The sequence below is a fragment of the Salmo trutta genome, chromosome 13 (genome assembly GCF_901001165.1).
Source record: "Salmo trutta chromosome 13, fSalTru1.1, whole genome shotgun sequence".
Lineage (NCBI taxonomy): Eukaryota > Metazoa > Chordata > Actinopteri > Salmoniformes > Salmonidae > Salmo > Salmo trutta.
Window position 1 is genome coordinate 32,004,521 of NC_042969.1, and position 24,732 is coordinate 32,029,252.

General features: G+C 43.5%; 2 protein-coding genes across 4 annotated transcripts; both read left to right on the forward strand.

The window, feature by feature from the left end:
* Positions 1 to 1,450: 1,450 nt before the first annotated feature.
* Positions 1,451 to 10,580, forward strand: LOC115205654 (zinc finger C4H2 domain-containing protein). 3 transcript variants are annotated; one of them, XM_029771845.1, is made up of 5 exons: positions 1,451 to 1,631; positions 2,636 to 2,807; positions 7,963 to 8,135; positions 8,228 to 8,390; positions 9,935 to 10,580. In XM_029771845.1, the coding sequence occupies exons 1-5, from the start codon at positions 1,579 to 1,581 to the stop codon at positions 10,046 to 10,048; spliced, it is 675 nt and encodes a 224-aa protein (XP_029627705.1). In that variant the 5' UTR covers positions 1,451 to 1,578; the 3' UTR covers positions 10,049 to 10,580. The 3 variants fall into 3 exon arrangements, with proteins under 3 accessions (XP_029627705.1, XP_029627706.1, XP_029627707.1); XM_029771846.1 differs by having other exon boundaries at positions 1,469 to 1,637; XM_029771847.1 differs by lacking the exon at positions 1,451 to 1,631 and adding an exon at positions 1,664 to 1,802.
* A 5,024-nt stretch (positions 10,581 to 15,604) lies between these two features.
* On the forward strand, positions 15,605 to 21,217 carry LOC115205656 (ankyrin repeat and SOCS box protein 12-like). Its single transcript, XM_029771848.1, has 5 exons — positions 15,605 to 15,780; positions 18,379 to 18,538; positions 19,072 to 19,254; positions 19,471 to 19,999; positions 20,210 to 21,217. Exons 2-5 carry the CDS (start codon positions 18,383 to 18,385, stop codon positions 20,341 to 20,343), a joined length of 1,002 nt encoding a protein of 333 aa, XP_029627708.1. The 5' UTR covers positions 15,605 to 15,780; positions 18,379 to 18,382; the 3' UTR covers positions 20,344 to 21,217.
* The last annotated feature ends 3,515 nt before the right edge of the window (positions 21,218 to 24,732 follow it).

Sequence of the window (24,732 nt, forward strand, 5' to 3'; positions counted from 1 at the left end):
CGTGGCGTTGGTGGATGGAGCGAGACATGATGTCCCAGATGTGCTCAATTGGATTCAGGTCTGGGGAACGGGCGGGCCAGTCCATAGCATCAATTCCTTCCTCTTGCAGGAACTGCTGACACACTCCAGCCACATGAGGTCTAGCATTGTCTTGCATTAGGAGGAACCCAGGGCCAACCGCACCAGCATATGGTCTCACAAGGGGTCTGAGGATCTCATCTCGGTACCTAATGGCAGTCAGGCTACCTCTGGCGAGCACATGGAGGGCTGTGTGGCCCCCCAAAGAAATGCCACCCCACACCATGACTGACCCACCGGCAAACCGGTCATGCTGGAGGATGTTGCAGGCAGCAGAACGTTCTCCACGGCGTCTCCAGACTCTGTCACGTCTGTCACGTGCTCAGTGTGAACCTGCTTTCATCTGTGAAGAGCACAGGGCGCCAATGGTGAATTTGCCAATGTTGGTGTTCTCTGGCAAATGCCAAACATCCTGCACAGTGTTGGGCTGTAAGCACAACCCCCACCTGTGGACGTCGGGCCCTCATACCACCCTCATGGAGTCTCTTTCTGACCGTTTGAGCAGACACATGCACATTTGTGGCCTGCTGGAGGTCCTTTTGCAGGGCTCTGGCAGTGCTTCTCCTGCTCCTCCTTGCACAAAGGCGGAGGTAGCGGTCCTGCTGCTGGGTTGTTGCCCTCCGACGGCCTCCTCCACGTCTCCTGATGTACTGGCCTGTCTCCTGGTAGCGCCTCCATGCTCTGGACACTACGCTGACAGACACAGCAAACCTTCCTGCCACAGCTCGCATTGATGTGCCATCCTGGATGAGCTGCACTACCTGAGCCACTTGTGTGGGTTGTAGACTCCGTCTCATCCTACCACTAGAGTGAAAGCACCACCAGCATTCAAAAGTGACCAAAAAATCAGCCAGGAAGCATAGGAACTGAGAAGTGGTCTGTGGTCCCCACCTGCAGAACCACTCCTTTATTGGGGTTGTCTTGCTAATTGCCTATAATTTCCACCTGTTGTCTATTCCATTTGCACAACAGCATGTGAAATGTATTGTCAATCAGTGTTGCTTCCTAAGTGGACAGTTTGATTTCACAGAAGTGTGATTGACTTGGAGTTACATTGTGTTGTTTAAGTGTTCCCTTTGTTTTTTTGAGCAGTATATATATATATATATATATATATATATATATATATATATATATATATATATATATATATATATATATATATATAAGCACCTTTACACTATGAGTAATGTAGAGTTTAGACAGTTTACACCATCATCAAGAGGATTACATTCAAGCAATGCAACCGTTTCTATTAAAAGGCTATAACAACAATGCAACCGTTTCTTTTTTATCAGACAGTGTCTGTCTGTCTCTGAGACAATGTAACAGTTTCCAGCTGGGGTCACGGAAGTACAATACACTTAGCCACTGTTTCTCCGCGCATGCGTGGTGATTCACAGCGAATGTTACAGCTGACGGTATTGTTTTTATCAGCAAGGAGGCAGACCACCCTGGCCTTCCATAAGATCTAATTTATCAGGGTTTAAAGACAAAACCATGGGGGACGAACAGGACATAATGTGCAAACTAGAAAACATTATGGAAATACGGTAAAAGAAAGTGTATATATTCTTCTTCAAAGAAACCACATCTGGTAAATGTAGCTGGATGGCTCAGGAAAAGATCAGACAGAAGAATGGTCTCGCCAGCTGATATTAGCGTCTTGGCTTTGTTATTGGGCGAGGAAGCTAGCTATATGTGCCGACATAGCCTCGAGCAAGGTTAGCAAGTGGAGGTGACCGTTCTACTGTTGTTTTGAAGGAACTGCAAAAAACATGTCACAGAATAGCTTGCTAGCTCTGCATTATATATAATCAATCCAGCTGTTTGCATCAACAAAAATCCAGATGCGAAGTGCTTTGCCAGATTAGCGGCTATCAGGCTACTTAGCTAGCTAGCTTTCTGTCATTAGCCAGGTAGTTAATTGGCTAACCATGGTTCATTCTGTTGGAACCAGTTACAAATGTACACATTGTAACAGATGTGCAGCTGTATAGCTTCGCATCAGTAACATCAGTATAAAAAAATTATAATTACACCACTTATAACTATGTCATGTGGTGCACGTCCATCTCTATGTCGGATATGCATTCATTATATTACTTATTCCCATGACAAATAGTATCTCTCCTTATTTCACAATAAACTAATCGATTGCAACAGAAAACAGGTCTCTTGTAAAATAGATATTTATCTGAAGAGACTAACCAGGTTAAATAATGGAGAAACAATAGAAGATACCTTAGGGCAATTGGTTTCTGAAGCATGATTGAGTGACAGGAAGTTGAACTGACAGAACGTTGTCTTTGTGCCCTCTGCCCTGTAATCAAAATAAGTGCATTAGTAAATAGCCCAGTGGTAGGTAACTACTTAATGTTGTGTAATTGGTAACTACTGCATTGGTAAATAGCCCAGTGGTAGGTTAACTACCTAATGTTGTATAATTGGTAACTAGTGCATTGGTAATAACTACTGTGTAACATTGGTAACTACTGTTTTACAGTGATAACTAACTAGTAATGCATTGGTTAAACTGTGTTTTCTGTCATTTCAGGAATAAGACGGTACAGATGCAGAAGATCAAGTCTCGTCTGAAGTCAGAGTTTGAGTCCCTAGAGTCTGAGGAGAAACATCTGAAGGAATACAAACAGGAGATGGACCTCCTAATGCAGGAGAAGATGGCCCATGTGGAGGAGCTACGACTCATACACGCTGATATCAATGTGGTGCGTAGAGAGAGCGAGAGAGTGTGTGAGAGGGAGAGGCAGAAACCACTATTTGACTATTTGATCTGTTTTTTTTCATGGAAAACCAGATGTTTTAGGCTTAGTTATAGTGAAACACATCCATTCAGTTCTTAATTTTTAAGTTCATTGCAAAAGTGATATACACGGTGAACAAAACATTAAGAACAACTTCCTAATGTTGAGTTACACCCCGCCACACTTTTGCCCTCAGAACAGCCTCACATTTTCTGGCATGGACTTTAACCTCTCTGGGCTAACCCTAGTCAACAGCCAGTGGAATCGCGTGGCGCGAAATACAAATACCTCAAAAACGCTATAACTTCAATTTCTCAAACATATGACTATTTTACACCATTTTAAAGACAAGACTCTCGTTAATCTAACCACATTGTCCGATTTCAAAAAGGCTTTACAGCGAAAGCAAAAACATTAGATTATGTCAGGAGAGTACCCTGCCAAAAATAATCACACAGCCATTTTCAAAGCAAGCATATATGTCACAAAAACCAAAACCACAGCTAAATGCAGCACTAACCTTTGTTGATCTTCATCAGATGACACTCCTAGGACATTATGTTATACAATACATGCATGTTTTGTTCAATGAAGTTCATATTTATATCAAAAACCAGCATTTTACATTAGCATGTGATGTTCAGAACTAGCATACCCACCGAAAACTTCCGGTGAATTTACTAAATTACTCATGATAAACGTTGACAAAATACATAACAATTATTTTTAGAATTATAGATACAGAACTCCCTTATGCAAACGCTATGTCAGATTTTAAAATAGCTTTTCGGCGAAAGCACATTTTGCAATATTCTGAGTACATAGCTCGGCCATCACAGGCTAGCTAATTTGACACCCACCTAGTTTGGGGCTCACTAAACTCAGAATTACTATTAGAAAAATCGGATTACCTTTGCTGTTCTTTGTCAGAATGCACTCCCAGGACTTCTACTTCAACAACAAATGTTGTTTTGGTTCCAAATAATCCATAGTTATATCCAAATACCTCCGTTTTGTTCGTGCATTCAGGTCACTATCCGAAGGGTAACACGCGAGTGCATTTCGTGACAAAAAAATTCTAAATATTCCATTACCGTACTTAGAAGCATGTCAAACGCTGTTTAAAATCAATTTTTATGCTATTTATCTCGTAAAATAGCGATAATATTCCAACTAGGCAACGTTGTATTCATTCAAAGACTGAAAGAAAAAAATGGAGAAGTCTCGTGAACGCCCATCTCAGTCTCACTGTCCCCAGGCTGACCACTTACAAACTCTGCTGCTGTACTTTGCCCAGAGACAGCAGACACCCCATTCCACTTTCTGGCGGCTTTAGAGAGCCAATGGAAGCCTTAGAAAGTGTCACGTTACAGCACAGATGCTGTATTTTCGATAGAGATGCAACAGAAGGACAACAAATTGTCAGACAGGGCACTTCCTGTATGGAATCTTCTCAGGTTTTGGCCTGCCATATGAGTTCTGTTATACTCTCAGACACCATTCAAACAGTTTTAGAAACTTTTGAGTGTTTTCTATCCAAATCTACTAATTATATGCATATTCTCGTTTCTGGGCAAGAGTAGTAACCAGTTTAAATCGGGTACGTTTTTTATCCGGCTGTGAAAATACTGCCCCCTAGCTCAGACAGGTTAAGTGGCGAAAGGGTTCCACAGGGATGCTGGCCCATGTTGACTCCAATGCTTCCCACTGTTGTGTCAAGTTGGCTGGATGTCGTTTGGGTGGTGGACCATTCTTGATACACATGGGAAACTGTTGATCGTGAAAACCCCAGCAGCATTGTAGTTCTTGACACAAACTACTACCATACCCCGTTCAAAGGCATTTCAATCTTGTGTCTAACTCTCTGAATGGCACACATTCACAATCCATGTCTCAGTTGTCTCAAGGCTTAAAAATCCTTCTTTAACCTGTTTCCTCCCCTTCATCTATACTGATTGAAGTGGATTTAACAAGTGACATCAATAAGGGATCATAGCTTTCACCTGGTCAGTCTGTGTCATGGAAAGAGCAGGTGTTCATAATACTTTGTTCACTCAGTGTATTTTGGTATTTTAGTAGTAAATATAGTTTGTTTTCACACCTAGCGGTTCAATTCTACCACTGGAATCTTGATGTAGAGGCGCCTTGAGCAGGTTCCTATACATCATCTCAAGGGAGGGGTTTGGTATGAAATACACTCTTTTCTAGATGTGCTGGGTGGTACCACCTCAAGGCTTACTATAAAAGCAGGTAACTGTGTGCCTTATTTGGCAATGGTCTTGGTAAGTGGAGTGTGCCAATATATTTAGCATGATGCTTCCTTGACCAGACTACTGACGTTACACAACATTCAAAAGGCAGTAAGGCACATTTCCGCATATGACCAAATTCTACGTTTTTGTTTACCGTTTCATACACATCTATGTGCTTTTATGAAGAAAAAAAATGATGTACAGTGGCAAGAAAAACAGTATGTGAACCCTTTGGAATTAGCTGGATTTCTGCATAAATTGGTCATCAAATTTGATCTGATCTTCATTTTAGTCACAACAATAGACAAACATAAAGTGCTTAAACTAGTAACACACAAATTATTGTATTTTTCTTATCTATATTGAATACATAATTTACACATTCGCAGTGTAGGTTGGAAAACATATGTGAACCCCTAGGCTAATGACTTCTCCAAAAGCTAATTGGAATCAGGAGTCAGCTAACCTGGAGTCCAATCAATGAGATGAAATTGGAGATGTTGGTTAGAGCTGCCTTGCCCTATAAAAAACACTCACTAAATTTGAGTTTGCTATTCACAAGAAGCATTGCCTGATGTGAACCATACCTCGAACAAAAGAGTTCTCAGAAGACCTACGATTAAGAATTGTTGACGTGGATAAAGCTGGAAAGGGTTACAAAAGTATCTCTAAAAGCCTTGATGTTCATCAGTCCACGGTATAACAAAGTGGCCATCCTGCAAAGATGACTGCAAGAGAACAGCGCAGAATGCTCAATGAGATTAAGAAGAATCTTAGTGTCAGCTAGACTTACAGGAATTTCTGGGTCATCCTAACATCTCTGTGGACGAGTCTACGATACGTAAAACACTAAACAAGAATGGTGTTCATGGGAGGACACCACGGAAGAAGCCACTCCTGTCCAAAAAACCATTGCTGCACATCTGAAGTTTGCAAAAGAGCACCTGGATGTTCCACAGCGCTATTGGAAAAATATTCTGTGACAGATGAAACTACAGTTGAGTGGTTTGGAAAGAACACACAACACTATGTGTGGAGAAAAAAAGGCACAGCACACCAACAACAAAACCTCATTCCAACTGTAAAGTATGGTGGAGGGAGCATCATGGTTTGGGGCTGCTTTGCTGCCTCAAGGCTTGGACAGCTTGCTATCATCGATGGAAAAATGAATTCCCAAGTTTATCAAGACATTTTGCAGGAGAATGAAAGGCTATCTGTCTGCCAGTTGAAGCTCAACAGAAGTTGGGTTATGCAACAGTACAACGACCCAAAACACAGAAGTAAATCAACAACAGAATGGCTTCAACAGAAGAAAATACGCCTTCCCAGTCAGAGTCCTGACCTCAACCCTATTGAGATGTTGTGGCATGACCTCAAGAGAGCAGTTCATACCAGACATCCCAAGAATATTGCTGAACTGAAACAGTTTTGTAAAGAGGAATGGTCCAAAATTCTTCCTGACCATTGTGCAGGTCTGATCCGTAACTACAGAAAACGTTTGGTTGAGGTTATTGCTGCCAAACCAGTTATTAAATCGAAGGGTTCACATACTTTTCCCACCCTGCACTGTGAATGTTTACACGGTGTGTTCAATAAAGACATGAAAACGTATAATTGTTTGTGTTATTAGTTTAAGCAGACTGTGTTTGCCTATTGTTGTGACCTAGATAAAGATCAGATACCAATTTATGCAGAAATCCAGGTATTTCCAAAGGGTTCGCATACTTTTTCTTGCCACTGTAAGTTATGAAAGTCATGTTTATATTCGTAGCTACAGCCATCGTAACAAGAAATAGATGACAATGGTGGTCAAATCAACTCATTGTATTTTTTCTCAACTGCTACGGCTGATTGGCGTTGCAACCTGCTAAAACAGTTGGCTCATAGTTCAATGGTTGTGTGCTGTAATCTCACAAGTTGTAACGCTTGGACGTCGTGGGTGTGGAGTCAGGCGCAGGAGGCAGAAAAATGTTTGGTACAATATATATTTAATAAGTACCACAAAAGAGGAAAAATGCCCAAACACAACAGGGCGTAACAAACCCAAAGTCCAACAACACGATACACAACACGAACACAGTGAAAACACGTAACAAGCCCGCACACAGAACAGGTGGAGAGGCGGGCTAAAATAACACCACTAATTACATAATAGAACACAGGTGCAACTAATAAAGACATGACTAACAGAAAAACGAAAAGGGGATCGATGGCAGCTAGTTGGCCGGTGACGACGACCGCCGAGCGCCACCCGAACAGGGAGAGGAACTACCCTCGGCAGTAGTCGTGACACAAGGGGCAGATTTTTTTATTTACAATAGTCATCCCATGCCCACACACTTCCAATTCTGAAAAGTGAAAGCGTACCTGTGAGAGGGTTCACCCTGGTAGTAGTTGTAGGTTTTTATACAGTACCCAAAACCAATCTGTGAGTTCATTTGACCACTGGAATAAGAGCTAATGCGTATATACCACAAGTGGTACTAGATGTCTAATTTACACTACAAGTGGTACTAGATGTCAGGAACTCTGTACCTCAACACTGTCAGATAACTGTCCAGAGTTGTGTTTGGTAATAGATGTCAGGAACTCTGTACCTCAACACTGACAGATAACTGTCCAGAGTTGTGTTTGGACAACTCCCTCACCCACAACTTCTCAACTGAAAGCATTTTTTGAAAATGTGAAGGGATTGGGCAAAGGCTGAAATTGGGTTGAGAATTACAGAAAAATAAACTATTAAAGGTTCTTTCTCCTCTCTCTCTACCTTCTCTCTCTCCCCTTCTCCTCCCTCCTTCTCCTCTCCTCCCTCCTTCTCTCTCCCATTCTCTCCTCCTCTCCCCTTCCATCTCTCTCCTTCTCCCCAGATGGAGAGCACTATAAAGCAGTCGGAGAATGACTTGAACAAGCTGCTGGAGACAACGCGGAGGCTCCATGATGAGTACAAACCCCTGAAGGAACATGTAGACGCCCTGAGGATGACCTTGGGCCTGCACAGACTGCCCAACCTCAACGAAGAGGAGGAGAAACTCTCTCTGGAGTCAGTACACATATTATACACACACGGTCACACAGGCCCTCACACACACATCAACTTGTTCTCTGTCCTATCTTCTATCTCTGTTGCCATAGTTACTTTGAGAAACAGAAGGCTGAGTGGCAGAAGGAGCCTCATGAGCCCACAATCCCAGAATCCCTTGCAGCAGCGGCTGCCGCGGCCCAACAGCTCCAGGTCTCCCGGAAACAAGACGCCCGCCAGACTGCCACCTTCAGACAACAGCCCCCTCCCATGAAGGTACACAATACACACCCTCCCATGAAGGTACACAATACACACCCTCCCATGAAGGTACACAATACACACCCTCCCATGAAGGTACACAATACACACCCTCCCATGAAGGTACACAATACACACCCTCCTATGAAGGTACACAATACACACCCTCCCATGAAGGTACACAATACACACGCACCTATGAAGGTCCATAGTATTCACCCTCCTTTGAAGGTACACACCCTCCTATGAAGGTCCATAGTACACACCCTCCTATGAAGGTACACGCCCTCCTATGCAGGTCCATAGTACACACCCTCCTATGAAGGTCCACAGCACACACCCTCCTATGAAGGTCCATAGTACACACCCTCCTATGAAGGTCTACAGTACACACCCTCCTCTGAAGGTACACAATACACACCCTCCCATGAAGGTACACAATACACACCCTCCCATGAAGGTACACAATACACACCCTCCCATGAAGGTACACAATACACACCCTCCCATGAAGGTACACAATACACACCCTCCCATGAAGGTACACAATACACACCCTCCCATGTAGGTACACAATACACACCCTCCCATGAAGGTACACAATACACACCCTCCTATGAAGGTACACAATACACACCCTCCCATGAAGGTACACAATACACACCCACCTATGAAGGTCCATAGTATCCACCCTCCTTTGAAGGTACACACCCTCCTATGAAGGTCCATAGTACACACCCTCCTATGAAGGTACACGCCCTCCTATGCAGGTCCATAGTACACACCCTCCTATGAAGGTCCACAGCACACACCCTCCTATGAAGGTCCATAGTACACACCCTCCTATGAAGGTCTACAGTACACACCCTCCTATGAAGGTCCATAGTACACACCCTCCTCTGAAGGTCCACAGTACACACCCTCCTCTGAAGGTCCATAGTACACACCCTCCTATGAAGTTCCACAGTACACACCCTCCTATGTAGGTCTACAGTACACACCCTCCTCTGAAGGTCCACAGTACACACCCTCCTATGAAGGTCTACAGTACACACCCTCCTATGAAGGTCCACAGTACACACCCTCCTATGAAGGTCCACAGTACACACCCTCCTATGAAGGTCTACAGTACACACCCTCCTCTGAAGGTCCACAGTACACACCCTCCTATGAAGGTCTACAGTACACACCCTCCTATAAAGGTACACAGTACACACCCTCCTATGAAGGTCCACAGTACACACCCTCCTATGAAGGTCCACAGTACACACCCTCCTATGTAGGTACACACCCTCCTATGTAGGTACACACCCTCCTCCCCCGTCTGTACCTACACAATAATGACACTGTACTGACGTCTGTATTGACAGAGTAATGACACACTATAACATCTCTGTCCTCTCTGTCCTCTCTGTCCTCCCTGTCCTCTCTGTCCTCCCTGTCCTCTGTCCTCCCTGTCCTCTCTGTCCTCCCTGTCCTCCCTGTCCTCCCTGTCCTCTCTGTCCTCCCTGTCCTCTCTGTCCTCCCTGTCCTCTCTGTCCTCCCTGTCCTCTCTCCAGGCCTGTCTGTCATGCCACCAGCAGATCCATCGTAACGCTCCTATCTGTCCACTGTGTAAGGCCAAGAGTCGCTCCCGCAACCCCAAGAAACCCAAGAGGAAGCCTGACGAGTAGACACACACCTCATACTGCTACATTTCACATCTGGAATTCACTAATACATATCTTCATAACCTTCTCCATGCCATGGAACCTACGTTTAGTATTATCTTCATTATCCTAAGTGTTGTGTTATTTTAATGGTGCTAAAGTGTTGAAATGTCATTGTTATGGTTTAATAGACCTTAACCATGTTATATGCAATAATACAAACCATTATACTGTAACTGTACCCATGTTGTGATTGGTTCAGGCATTAGAAATGTAAAACTGACTGAATTGACTTGTTACTCTGTATTTAGCATGTTTGCATTGCATGAACACTTTCCATGGCTGAACTATAATGACTGTGTTGTAACTGTTTGTGATGATATGAAAGTGGGTTCATTGTTGCAGTGTATAACCCAGGAAGTTGTTCTAATGTTTACTGAACACATAAGGAACAGTCAAGGACTGAGAAAACCATGACGCTTATTTGCTTTTAACAGTGTTGTAATGTGAAACTTTAATACAAGAATTCAAAAATAAATGTCTGTTTTGTACTGCAGCTGGAATTGTATTTTCTCCTAGCCGAAGATGAATGTCATTATAATAGAGATGATCAGTGGCACTGTAGGTTACAGGCTGCAATCCACGTCCACATTCAGCTGTCTCGATGCGAAAGTAGTTCACTACATAGGGAAAAGGGTGCCATTTCTGATATGCTCAGTCACACGGCCAGCATGAGGATATCTTTAGCTCAGTTATTGTACTGTCTTCAGGGTAACCCCAGATTCCTGTTCTGTCGCCAAGGTAACCCCAGATTGCTCTGTGCTCTCCCCAGGGAAGCAGTTGTTCCCATATCCTACTTGGGGAGGCCCTTTAGCAACTCTCTGAACAGACACACAGCGTCTGTTGTACCCTGTTGTAGAGGTGTGTTGTACCCTGTTGTAGAGGTGTGTTGTACCCTGTTGTAGAGGTGTGTTATACCCTGTTGTAGAGGTGTGTTGTACCCTGTTGTAGAGGTGTGTTGTACCCTGTTGTAGAGGTGTGTTGTACCCTGTTGTAGAGGTGTGTTGTGTTGTACCCTGTTGTAGAGTTGTGTTGTACCCTGTTGTAGAGGTGTGTTATACCCTGTTGTAGAGGTGTGTTGTACCCTGTTGTAGAGGTGTGTTGTACCCTGTTGTAGAGGTGTGTTGTACCCTGTTGTAGAGGTGTGTTGTGTTGTACCCTGTTGTAGAGGTGTGTTGTACCCTGTTGTAGAGGTGTGTTGTGTTGTACCCTGTTGTAGAGGTGTGTTGTACCCTGTTGTAGAGGTGTGTTGTACCCTGTTGTAGAGGTGTGTTGTACCCTGTTGTAGAGGTGTGTTGTGTTGTACCCTGTTGCAGAGGTGTGTGTGTGTTGTACCCTGTTCAGGGACAGGGCTGCACACACACACATTGCTACAGCCACCATAGAGCGATACGGCTGATAAATACAATGAAACTAAGCCAGAGTAGACCCAACAGAACATATATAGTTCCTATACCCAGACAAAGTGCCTTTTTTCCTTCTGCCTCTCTCTCCTCTCACTTGCTGCTGTAATTTCTGTATTCTGTGTACATTGTATGATCATCCTCCTACAGGTCTCACTCTACAACTCCTGCCTCCCCCTGAGGGCTGCTCTCCCCCTGCCTCTCTCTCCTCCAGTTTCTGGGTTCAGTTGATTGTTGACCTGTGTTATTCTCCTGCAGTAGATCTCCTGTGCCTAGTTCACCTCCATGCCTAGGGCCAAGAAAAATACCCTTTTCACGCCGCCGGAAATGCCACTTCCAGTCTAGGGAACACAACTTCCGCCAACATGGCGCCGCATTTGTTTAACAGTACGAGTTCTTTAACGTAACTTCAGCTTTCAAAGGTTGAATAAACCGACCTCATATCAAAAACAGTGGCCACTATGTGATATTACTGTCAGGATTTTCTGATCAACTGACGTACAACTGAATGACGTAACGAGAGGCGTTGTCGAAAGTCAGATTGATGCTAGCTAGCTAGCTTTACGGCTGCAGACGTTTGTTATTATAATTTTATTTTATCTAACGTTTAGCCTCAATGAATATAGTAAAGTGCACAAACTACAAAGTACAAGTACAAATCTAACCTTGTTCGTGAAAGAAAGAAAATGTTGACGCAATTGCGTATCCCCAAACTTTGTGATGATTTAGCTAGCTATTAGAATAAAAATACTTCAGCTAGCCAGCTACACACCCAAAACTACAACAGAGCAACCATTTTTTTCTTGCAAGCGCAGTGCCGCTAACAATGATTATTCAGCGCCACCTGGTGTAGTGGAGTGGGATAGATGAAGAGCGTCCAAAAAATGAAAAGTTCACATTTTGAAACACTTTTGGCAAACCTCAGTTTATCTGCCTGCTTACATTATTTTATATGACAAAATGTAATGTTAATCATGATACGTTATAATATTATACTATAGTATACTTTATTGCCTGCATATATTTTATTGTAGAAACTTATAATGTAGACAGGCATAACTAAACTAATTGGCTACACTTCCAGTTCAGTTATAAGGACAAAGTCATCTAAGCTATAAGAAAACAATGGTTACATCAAATGATTTTCCTTCCCTGTGTTTTTTGAGAGGCGGAAACAGATTTCACCTCCCAAAATGGAATGTGTAGATCTAGTGGCATGCTGGAAAAGAATGCAAGATGCATGCCATACCTGTGAAGAGCTCTTCTTGATCATGGTTCTGAGGGTAGGGCAGGGCTGTGTGAACAGCTGATCATGGTTCTGAGGGTAGGGCAGGGCTGTGTGAACAGCTCATCATGGTTCTGAGGGTAAGGCAGGGCTGTGTGAACAGCTGATCCTGGTTCTGAGGGTAGGGCAGGGCTGTGTGAACAGCTCATCATGGTTCTGAGGGTAGGGCAGGGCTGTGTGAACAGCTGATCATGGTTCTGAGGGTAGGGCAGGGCTGTGTGAACAGCTGATCATGGTTCTGAGGGTAGGGAAGGGCTGTGTGAACAGCTGATCATGGTTCTGAGGGTAGGGCAGGGCTGTGTGAACAGCTGATCATGGTTCTGAGGGTAGGGAAGGGCTGTGTGAACAGCTGATCATGGTTCTGAGGGTAGGGCAGGGCTGTGTGAACAGCTGATCATGGTTCTGAGGGTAGGGAAGGGCTGTGTGAACAGCTGATCATGGTTCTGAGGGTAGGGCAGGGCTGTGTGAACAGCTGATCATGGTTCTGAGGGTAAGGCAGGGCTGTGTGAACAGCTGATCATGGTTCTGAGGGTAGGGCAGGGCAGGGCAGGGCTGTGTGAACAGCTGATCATGGTTCTGAGGGCAGGGCAGGGCTGTGTGAACAGCTGATCCTGGTTCTGAGGGTAGGGAAGGGCTGTCTGACCAGCTGATCATGGTTCTGAGGGTAGGGCAGGGCTGTGTGAACAGTTGATCATGGTTCTGAGGTTAGGGCAGGGCAGGGCTGTGTGACCAGCTGATCATGGTTCTGAGGGTAGGGCAGGGCTGTGTGAACAGCTGATCATGGTTCTGAGGGTAGGGCAGGGCTGTGTGAACAGCTGATCATGGTTCTGAGGGCAGGGCAGGGCTGTGTGAACAGCTGATCATGGTTCTGAGGGTAGGGCAGGGCTGGGCTGTGTGAACAGCTGATCATGGTTCTGAGGGTAAGGCAGGGCTGTGTGAACAGCTGATCATGGTTCTGAGGGTAGGGAAGGGCTGTGTGAACAGCTGATCATGGTTCTGAGGGTAGGGCAGGGCTGTGTGAACAGCTGATCATGGTTCTGAGGGTAGGGCAGGGCTGTGTGAACAGCTGATCATGGTTCTGAGGGTAGGGCAGGGCTGTGTGAACAGCTGATCATGGTTCTGAGGGCAGGGCAGGGCAGGGCTGTGTGAACAGCTGATCATGGTTCTGAGGGCAGGGCAGGGCTGTGTGAGCAGCTGAACATGGTTCTGAGGGTAGGGCAGGGCTGTGTGAACAGCTGATCATGGTTCTGAGGGTAGGGCAGGGCTGTGTGAACAGCTGATCATGGTTCTGAGAGTAGGGAAGGGCTGTGTGAACAGCTGATCATGGTTCTGAGGGCAGGGCAGGGCTGTGTGAACAGCTGATCATGGTTCTGAGGGTAAGGCAGGGCTGTGTGAACAGCTGATCATGGTTCTGAGGTTAGGGCGGGGCTGTGTGAACAGCTGATCATGGTTCTGAGGGTAGGGCAGGGCTGTGTGAACAGCTGATCATGGTTCTGAGGGTAGGGCAGGGCTGTGTGAACAGCTGATCATGGTTCTGAGGGTAGGGCAGGGCTGTGTGAACAGCTGATCATGGTTCTGAGGGCAGGGCGGGGCTGTGTGACCAGCTGATCATGGTTCTGAGGGTAGGGCAGGGCAGGGCTGTGTGAACAGCTGATCCTGGTTCTGAGGGTAGGGCAGGGCTGTGTGAACAGCTGATCATGGTTCTGAGGGTAAGGCAGGGCTGTGTGAACAGCTGATCCTGGTTCTGAGGGTAGGGCAGGGCTGTGTGAACAGCTCATCATGGTTCTGAGGGTAAGGCAGGGCTGTGTGAACAGCTGATCCTGGTTCTGAGGGTAGGGCAGGGCTGTGTGAACAGCTCATCATGGTTCTGATGGTAGGGCAGGGCTGTGTGAACAGCTGATCATGGTTCTGAGGGTAGGGCAGGGCTGTGTGAACAGCTGATCATGGTTCTGAGGGTAGGGAAGGGCTGTGTGAACAGCTGATCATGGTTCTGAGGGTAGGGCAGGGCTGTGTGAACAGCTGATCATGGTTCTGAGGGTAAGGCAGGGCTGTGTGAACAGCTGATCATGGTTCTGAGGGTAGGGCAGGGCAGGGCAGGGCTGTGTGAACAGCTGACAGTCTACAGCAGCCTCTCTGACAGTCAGACAGCTGCACACAGGCTATAAGATGGTTTCCAGTCACAGTGTAAACTAAAGAAATGGAGGTGATGACAGGCCTGTTACTCGTAGACACAATACAGCACAAAGCATTTCTCTTATAGGATTCAAATACACACTGACACTGTATTAAAGATCTGAGTAACCTAAGTGGTTACTTTCTGTGAGCATGGCAAGCCAAAATGAAAATAGACTGTAGTAAGTCTATCTGATTTCAGATCACACATCATACATCTGATGACGTGTTTGCTGGTACGGTAGTCTAGCCGTGTATTTCTACTACTGACCATCAATTATAGAAGTGCTGCCATATCATGTAATCTTTACTCAGGATACAGTGAAACACCAGGGAGTGCCAAGGCCCCTGCCCACCAACCCAACTCACAGCCTGAGTGTCAGTGTCACCAGTCTTATCACCAGTCTAATTATAACCCTCACAGTTCTCCAAGAATGGAAGTTTAGGTAAGTCTATCTGTGGGCCTAAAATTATCCCCCCAGCAGCACCTAGCCAGCCAGACCCCCTCTCTGGTCTGCTGTGTTTTACACACACACACACACACACACACACACACACACACACACACACACACACACACACACACACACACACACACACACACACACACACACACACACACACACACACACACACACACACACACACACACACCCGCCTCAGCTCTCAGACCCTAGTCCCTGTGTGGATACAGCAACACATTCCTCTTGGAGTCTCCTCTTCCTCCATGTGACCAACGGACCATGGAGTTATTAAAGAGTGGAAAGTGTTTACTACCAAGGTCCTGAGTAACATTGTTGGCAGAGAGATCACTGGCTGGTGACCCTGTGGGGGAGGTAAGTGGAAAGCATTGTTAACCACCATTTGCTGTGTGGCTCTGGGTCTTTGGATCATGGTAGCTATAGAAGGAGTTAAATGGGGAATGGGATTCTGTCTGGGATGGATGTTTTTAACAGTCCCCAAATCTGTTGTCTTTTATCATATTTTCCATGATAGTTGTTCACGCAAATAGAGAGAAATATCCAGAAACATTTCATTTTCTTAATCCATCTCAACATTATGCCCTTTCTGCTAAGTCATATGACGAAGACTTTCACTAATTTAACTCTTATATAGAAATGTATATTTCAACAAGTGTTCATCCCACTTGGCTCCTAATAAAACATTTGCAGATGTCTGAGAGTAAATTAACTGAATTTGAAAAAAGGTTAATATGTAACTGTGCATTGGGCTCTATATGTTCTCTATCTATCCCTGTCTATTATCTATCCCTGTCTCTATCTATTCCCTGTCTATCTATCCCTGACTCTATCTATTCCTGTTTATTATCTATCCCTGTCTCTATCTATTCCTGTCTATTATCTATTCCCTGTCTCTATCTATTCCTGTCTATTATCTATTCCCTGTCTATTATCTATTCCCTGTCTCTATCTATTCCTGTCTATTATCTATTCCCTGTCTATCTATTCCTGTCTATTATATATTCCCTGTCTCTATCTATTCCTGTCTATTATCTATTCCCTGTCTATCTATTCCTGTTTATTATCTATCCCTGTCTCTATCTATTCCTGTTTATTATCTATCCCTGTCTCTATCTATTCCTGTCTATTTTCTATTCCCTGTCTATCTATTCCTGTCTATTATCTATTCCCTGTCTCTATCTATTCCTGTCTATTATCTATCCCTGTCTCTATCTATTCCTGTTTATTATCTATCCCTGTCTCTATCTATCCCTGCCTATTATCTATTCCCTGTCTATCTATTCATGTCTATTATCTATTCCCTGTCTCTATCTATTCCTGTTTATTATCTACTCCTGTCTATTATCTATTCCCTGTCTATCTATTCCTGTCTATTATCTATTCCCTGTCTCTATCTATTCCTGTTTATTATCTATCCCTGTCTCTATCTATTCCTGTCTATTTTCTATTCCCTGTCTATCTATTCCTGTCTATTATCTATTCCCTGTCTCTATCTATTCCTGTCTATTATCTATCCCTGTCTCTATCTATTCCTGTTTATTATCTATCCCTGTCTCTATCTATTCCTGTTTATTATCTATCCCTGTCTCTATCTATTCCTGTCTCTGTCTATTCCCTGTCTTTTATCTATTCCCTGTTTCTATCTATTCTATCCCTGTCTCTGTCTATTCCCTGTCTCTATCTATTCCTGTCTCTATCTATCCCTGTCTCTATCTATTCCCTGTCTCTATCTATTCCCTGTCTCTATCTACTCCTGTCTCTATCTATTCCTGTCTAATATCCATTCCCTGTCTATTATCTATTCCCTGTCTCTATCTATTCCCTGTCTCTATCTATTCCTGACTATTATTTATTCATGTTTCTATCTATTCCTGTCTCTATCTATTCCATGTCTCTATCTATTCCCTATCTCTATCTATTCCTGTCTATTATGTATTCATGTCTCTATCTATTCCTGTCTCTATCTATTCCCTGTCTATTATCTATTCCCTGTCTCTATCTATTCCCTGTCTCTGTCTATTCCCTGTCTCTATCTATTCCCTGTCTTTGTCTATTCCCGGTCTATTATCTTTTATCTATTCCTGTCCGGAAGCACAGATGAGCCCTGGCTGGTACAAACCCAGTCAGTTTAGCCCTGGCTGGTACAAACCCAGTCAGTTTAGCCCTGGCTGGTACAAACCCAGTCAGTTTAGCCCTGCCGGTGTGTCTGTATTCTCCATGTCTGTGCCTGATGCTGGTGACAACACCAATTTTCCCTACTAGGATCTATAAAGTTTATTCATTAATTTAATGATTTATATCCCCCTCCCCCTCTCCCTCTCTCTCTCTACCATTCTCTCTCGTTCTCTTTCTTTTTGTCTCTCTCTCGCTCTACCATTCTCTCTCATTCTCTTTCTTTTTGTCTCTCTCTCGCTCTACCATTCTCTCTCATTCTCTTTCTTTTTGTCTCTCTCGTTCTCTTTCTTTTTGTCTCTCTCTCGCTCTACCATTCTCTCTCATTCTCTTTCTTTTTGTCTCTCTCGTTCTCTTTCTTTTTGTCTCTCTCTCGCTCTACCATTCTCTCTCATTCTCTTTCTTTTTGTCTCTCTCTCGCTCTACCATTCTCTCTCATTCTCTTTCTTTTTGTCTCTCTCGTTCTCTTTCTTTTTGTCTCTCTCTCGCTCTACCATTATCTCTCGTTCTCTTTCTTTTTGTCTCTCTCGTTCTCTTTCTTTTTGTCTCTCTCTCTCTCTCGTTCTCTTTCTTTTTGTCTCTCTCTCGCTCTACCATTCTCTCTCATTCTCTTTCTTTTTGTCTCTCTCGTTCTCTTTCTTTTTGTCTCTCTCTCTCTCGTTCTCTTTCTTTTTGCCTATCTCTACCGTTGTCTCGCTCTGTCTCTCTCTCTCTCTCTGTCTCTCTGTCTCTCTCTCTCTCTCTCTCTCTCTCTCTCTCTCTCTCTCTGTCTCTCCTCAGATGGATGAGTTGTAACTGTTATATCTATAGTAACAGTATGGTCCTAGACAGTATCAACACAGCCACCAACCCTCTCAAAATGAGTCTAATGGATGTCTCCAAGATCTTCTCTCTGCTTCAGTCCAAGGAAGAGGACGAGGAGGAAAATGAGCATTGCCAGGTACAACCAATGAGCTTGCAGTGCTTTGTAACTTAGCAACCTATCACTGAGACAGCATCAGTAGACTTCCACAGCATCACACCCACTGGGGTGACTTCCCAAGTCTACATGGGTGTGACCTAACTAGGGTCGTATTCATTAGGAGACTCCGTAGCAAAGAGTTTCAAAATGATGTCCAACAGAAAACGTCACAGAGCATATAGTATTGATGGGGTGGCAGGTAGCCTAGTGGTTAGCACGTTGAACTAGTAACCAAAAGGTTGCAAGATCAAATCCCTGAGCTGATAAGGTAAAAATCTCTTGTTCTGCCCCTGAACAAGGCAGTTAACCCACTGTTCCTAGACCGTCATTGAAAATAAGAATTTGTTCTTAACTGACTTGCCTAGTTAAATAAAATAAAAATATCTTATTGAACAAGTTCAGATAGTATCTCCCTGTTTGTGTTTTGTTTTGAGTGTAGTGAACACTACCCAGCAGTGCAGCCCAATAACACTGTGTGGTAAGTGGAGGTATAATACTGCTCTGTTCCCCAGGCTCTGAACCAGGCAGTGAGCAGTGATGACGTGGTGGTGTTAGCTGAGCTGTTGTCCCAGGAGAGCTACAGAAGGTGTATCAACAGCAGAAGCGGCTGGGGGATCCCTGTTACCCCCCTACGGACTGCCGCAGCACACGGCCACCTGAGGTGTCTGGAAGTGCTGCTGGAGCATGGAGCGGAGGTGAGATATGCCGATAGAAGACTTTGGGCTAGCTTCTCCCACCCAGACGCCTACTCCCGACATGGTTTATTATACGGTGGTTTAAACAACGGTCATTTACTCTATGCTACTGTACAAGCACGTTGTGACAACTGCTGATGTAAAAAAAGGGCTTTCTAAATAAATGTAATTTAGCCTATTGATTAATTATTTTTTGGTGATTGATTGGTTTTGCAGGTGGACAGTCTAGATGTGAAGGCCCAGACCCCTCTGTTTACAGCGGTCAGTGGTAAACACCTGGACTGTGTTGTGGTCTTACTAAAGGCTGGAGCCGACCCCAACGGCAGCCCGTACAACAACTGTTCCCCGGTGCTGACCGCCGCCCGCGAGGGAGACGAAGAGGTCCTCAGGGAGCTGCTTCAGTTCAGAGCCGAGGTCGATGTCTGGCCAAAAGTCCCTGAGTGGGCCTCCAACGCCACAGCCTGCAGGGGACCCCTGTACATATCCGCTGTATATGGACACCTGGACTGTTTTAAGCTGCTACTGCTCCACGGGGCCAATCCTAACTATAACTGTAAGTCAGAGAAGATGCTGGCCAGGATCAAAGAGCCCAAGACGGTGCTGGAGATGTGTCTGAGGTATGGCTGTGGAGTGGAATATATACAGCTGCTCATAGACTTTGGGGCAGACGTGCATCTGCCCACGCTGATTATTGACAAGAGCACCAAGCAGAAGGAAGCGGTGGTGCTGCTGCTCAAGGAGAGAGGTGAGAACATCACACACACTTGTTAAACAGTTGTTACAGATTCGTTACGTTTGTTGCACAAAAGTTATACATTTGTTACATATTTGACTCTCACATATTCAGTCTGTTCTGTATCTCTAACTGATTGATGGTTGTTAATGATGAGAACATCGGAGCGTTTCTCGAATTTCACTGAATTAATAAGGAACCTCTCCTCTGTTTTGTTTCCAGTTTGTCCCAATACTCTGATGTCACAGACACGGCTTGCGATTCGGAGATACCTCCCCATGGTTAATAAAATGACGACCATAGACCGCTTGGACATTCCCCAGATACTGAGGAACTACCTGAAACATCTCACCTGACCTTTATCTCCTGACCTCTGAACTTTGTATGATGAAGATGATGTCACAAATGGATACCCTATATGGCTGTGTCTCAATAGTGGATTCCTCTGCTTCATCTCCACTGTTCTGAAAACACATGTTAGGTGAAAGCAATATGGAGGAGGATTTCTGCAAAACGTAAACAAAAAGTGTGATAATTTCATACCTTCTTCTTTCTACTGAGTGCATCATGGGCTGCAAAGTCCAGTTTGTTCTGTTTTTATTGGAAGTGTGAATAATAATTATGCCAATTTTGCCTTTGAATAGTTGTAGAGGTTTAATTAGAAGAGACATATTTATTTAACTTAATCTCTGTGATTGAATTCAGCAAACTGTGCGTAAATGTAATCATTGGAAATTGATTGCAGTCTACTGAAACCATGGTGAAGACACTGCCCTCTCCTGGACAGTTATGAGTGCACAGCGCTTCAGGAGAAACGTTTTGTAAGTGTAAAACCATGAGTAACCACTAGGTGTTACACTACCACTGTAAATGTACTCTCCATCTATAAAATCACTGCTCACCGTTTGAAAGTAATCTTTAGTCAAGCTAAAAACAATGTAATTTGTGGAATCTCGCTCACATTATGAGTGACCTTGCTGAAGACTGACGTTAGTTCCCTGAGTAAATTCTAGGGCTTTAGCTCAGTGACATAGTCTTGTGGAGTGCAAAAGACCCAGGTTCAAACCCAATCATTCAAACCCAGGTTCAAACCCAGTCAGTCAAACCCAGGTTCAAACCCAGTCAGTCAAACCCAGGTTCAAACCCTGTCAGTCGAACCCAGGTTCAAACCCAGTCAGTTAAACCCAGGTTCAAACCCAGTCAGTCAAACCCAGGTTCAAACCCAGTCAGTCGAACCCAGGTTCAAACCCAGTCAGTCAAACCCAGGTTCAAACCCAGTCCGTCGAACCCAGGTTCAAACCCAGTCAGTCGAACCCAAGTTCAAACCCAGTCAGTCAAACCCAGGTTCAAACCCAGTCAGTCGAACCCAGGTTCAAACCCAGTCAGTTAAACCCAGGTTCAAACCCAGTCAGTCAAACCCAGGTTCAAACCCAGTCAGTGAAACCCAGGTTCAAACCCAGTCAGTCAAACCCAGGTTCAAACCCAGTCAGTCGAACCCAGGTTCTAGCCTGGTTGCAAAAAACAAATAAGCAACGGCACAACGCCTGTCCCCTATTTGACCTAGATAGTTTGCGTGTATGTATTGATATGTAGGCTACGTGTGCCTTTTAAAAAATGTATGTAGTTCTGTCCTTGAACTGTTCTTGTCTAATGATGTTCTGTATTATGTCATTCTGTATTATGGTTCATGTTTTGTGTGGACCCCAGGAAGAGTAGCTGCTGCTTTTGCAAAAGATAATAGGGACCCTAATAAAATACCAGTACCAAAAAAAAACTGGTTTAAACCCAGTCAGTCAAAGGAGCAGCAAACAAACAGGAAGAAGACATTGCCTTATTTGAACAGAAGAATTCGTACACACACAGGATATGACATCACATTACAGGATGAGGATATCCTGTCTAACGTCTCCATTGACCTTACGACACAGTTCAGTATATAGAGGTTTTAATTTCAACTACAGTTATATCAGAAGTGGTTCAGTTTTTACAGTGAAATACAATGTAATAATTCCCAGTGCTCTTTGATTACATCAAAATATATAGACTTCTCCACACTCCACATTCACAGTTTCAGCAATTGAATAGGCATTACTTAGTTTCAGAGTTGGTTTTTCCATTTCTACAACCAATCAAAACAAACATAATCGAAGGCCAGAGAGAAAATATATGTCCCTGCTATTTGTACTGTACAAACATGGTGATGACATTTCAGACTGACAGATAAAATAGAAGTCATACCAGAGTCGTCCCCCCCCCTAGATGACAATGTGAATGTACAGTGAAAAGCCTAGTATCTCCAACTAAACTTGTTACTTGTCTTGTTATCTGTTTCAGTGTCCATACATTAGTACCCTGACTGTTCTGAAACCACATACTGCTGTATAACCAACTAGAGAAAAGCAACAAGGATTTGTAGTGATGATTGTGTGTATGTCCCAATGGCACCCTATTCCCTGTATAGTGCACTCCTTTTGATCAGGGCCTATAGGGACTATATAGAGAATAGGATGCCATTTGGGACAAAACCAGTGTATCGTATGTATAATGTCTGCTACAGATTTCTACTTCCTTTCAGCCCTAAATATAGACTCACCCGGCCAACAACAGAATCGAGGGCTTATACTGTCCATGTCTAAACCAACAACAAACATATAATGTTAATATCAACATAATATACCATATTACATTTCATAAATATTTGTGCATTTATTGGGAGGTAAATAAATAGTGTGTCTCCTAAATGCACTTCAAAGAATCCATGACTGTGTTGAGTAGAGCTGCTGACATGAATATATCCACGATGATAGCTCCTTCTACCAGGTTTCTTATTGGTTCAGCATAAATACATGCTAACACCATATACAGTAGATAGATCTACTATTTGGTGTGCTTTTGCCATAGGAAAACATTGACCCGTTTTACCTTGAATCTGTTCTGCAGGAGTGGTAGGATATTCTATCAATGGTCAGTGCATGGCAGAGAACTAACTGATCAAATTACACAAATATTTATCAAAGTATCAACTACAGCAGTGTTATGCTAATAGTGTTAACCACCAATCAATTAATTCATTATTGATTGATAGCAAACCATAATCCAGTGTTATAATAATATTATTATGGCATGTCAGTGGATTGATATTCTCTACTGTTGTCTGCCATGAATAAATATAATCCCCTGGGAGAGGGAAACAGTATATTATGGCCTAGAGAAAACATCAGATCATTACATGGAATAAAACAGTGGAAGGTTGTAAAATAATGACAAGCAGGTTGGTTGTTAAAAGAGAAAACCAAATCTTCAAAGAGTTCATCTCATGTCATGCAGAACTTTGGATGCCATAAACATCATGCATCTACCTGGTACTGAGGATGGAACTGGGTCTCTGGTACTGAGGATGGAACTGGGTCTCTGGTACTGAGGATGGAACTGGGTCTCTGGTACTGAGGATGGAACTGGGTCTCTGGTACTGAGGATAGAACTGGGTCTCTGGTACTGAGGATAGAACTGGATCTCTGGTACTGAGGCTAGAACTGGGTCTCTGGTACTGAGGATAGAACTGAGTCTCTGGTACTGAGGATGGAACTGGGTCTCTGGTACTGAGGCTAGAACTGGGTCTCTGGTACTGAGGATAGAACTGGGTCTCTGGTACTGAGGATAGAACTGGATCTCTGGTACTGAGGCTAGAACTGGGTCTCTGGTACTGAGGATAGAACTGAGTCTCTGGTACTGAGGATGGAACTGGGTCTCTGGTACTGAGGATGGAACTGGGTCTCTGGTACTGAGGCTGTCTCCAACGCAAAATACCAATATTGTAATATAATATATGATCTGTTGTTTATACAGTATGCACATGTAGCTAGCTGCTAGTCACAGGTAATATGACTGTTCTGTTTCCTCACCATTTTATGTCAGTTAGCTTCTCAAAACTGTGGACGTTGAATTGGAAAATAAAATAAATGTAAATAAATGTAAATAAACCAAATGCTGACTAACTAAACAGTCATCTCCCACCATTATGTTTATATTGATTTTCACAGTGATATTTATAGTGATATTCAGAGTGACATTCAGAGTGATATTCAGAGTGATATTCAGAGTGATATTCAGTGATGTTCAAAGTAATATTTCGAGGGATATTCTGAGTGATATTCAGAGTGATATTCAGAGTGATATTCAGTGATATTCAAAGTAATATTTAGAGTGATATTCAACGTGATATTCAGAGTGATATTCAGAGTGATATTTATAGTGATATTCAACGTGATATTCAGAGTGATATTCAGAGTGATATTCAACATGATATTCAGAGTGATATTCAGAGTGATATTCAACGTGATATTCAGAGTGATATTTAGTGATATTCAATGTGATATTCAGAGTGATATTCAGAGTGATATTCAGAGTGATATTCAGAGTGATATTCGACGTGATATTCAGAGTGATACTCAGAGTGATATTTAGAGTGATATTCAGAGCGATATTCAGAGTGATATTCAGAGTGATATTTACAGGGATATTCAAAGTAATATTTAGAGTGATATTCAACGTGATATTCAGAGTGATATTCAGAGTGATATTTAGAGTGATATTCAGAGTGATATTCAATGTGATATTCAGAGTGATATTCAGAGTGATATTTAGAGGGATATTCAGAGCGATATTCAGAGTGATATTCAGAGTGATATTTAGAGTCATATTCAGAGTGATATTTAGAGTGATATTCAGAGTGATATTCAACGCAA

Excerpts from the sequence above, each read along its gene's own strand:
- LOC115205654 (XM_029771845.1), top strand. The coding sequence starts at position 1,579 with ATGGGGGACGAACAGGACATAATGTGCAAACTAGAAAACATTATGGAA. Across the intron at positions 2,808-7,962 it reads TACACGCTGATATCAATGTG|ATGGAGAGCACTATAAAGCA; the intron begins GTGCGTAGAGAG and ends CCTTCTCCCCAG. Across the intron at positions 8,391-9,934 it reads AACAGCCCCCTCCCATGAAG|GCCTGTCTGTCATGCCACCA; the intron begins GTACACAATACA and ends TCCTCTCTCCAG.
- LOC115205656 (XM_029771848.1), top strand. The coding sequence starts at position 18,383 with ATGAGTTGTAACTGTTATATCTATAGTAACAGTATGGTCCTAGACAGT. Across the intron at positions 18,539-19,071 it reads AGGAAAATGAGCATTGCCAG|GCTCTGAACCAGGCAGTGAG; the intron begins GTACAACCAATG and ends TCTGTTCCCCAG. Across the intron at positions 19,255-19,470 it reads TGCTGGAGCATGGAGCGGAG|GTGGACAGTCTAGATGTGAA; the intron begins GTGAGATATGCC and ends TTGGTTTTGCAG.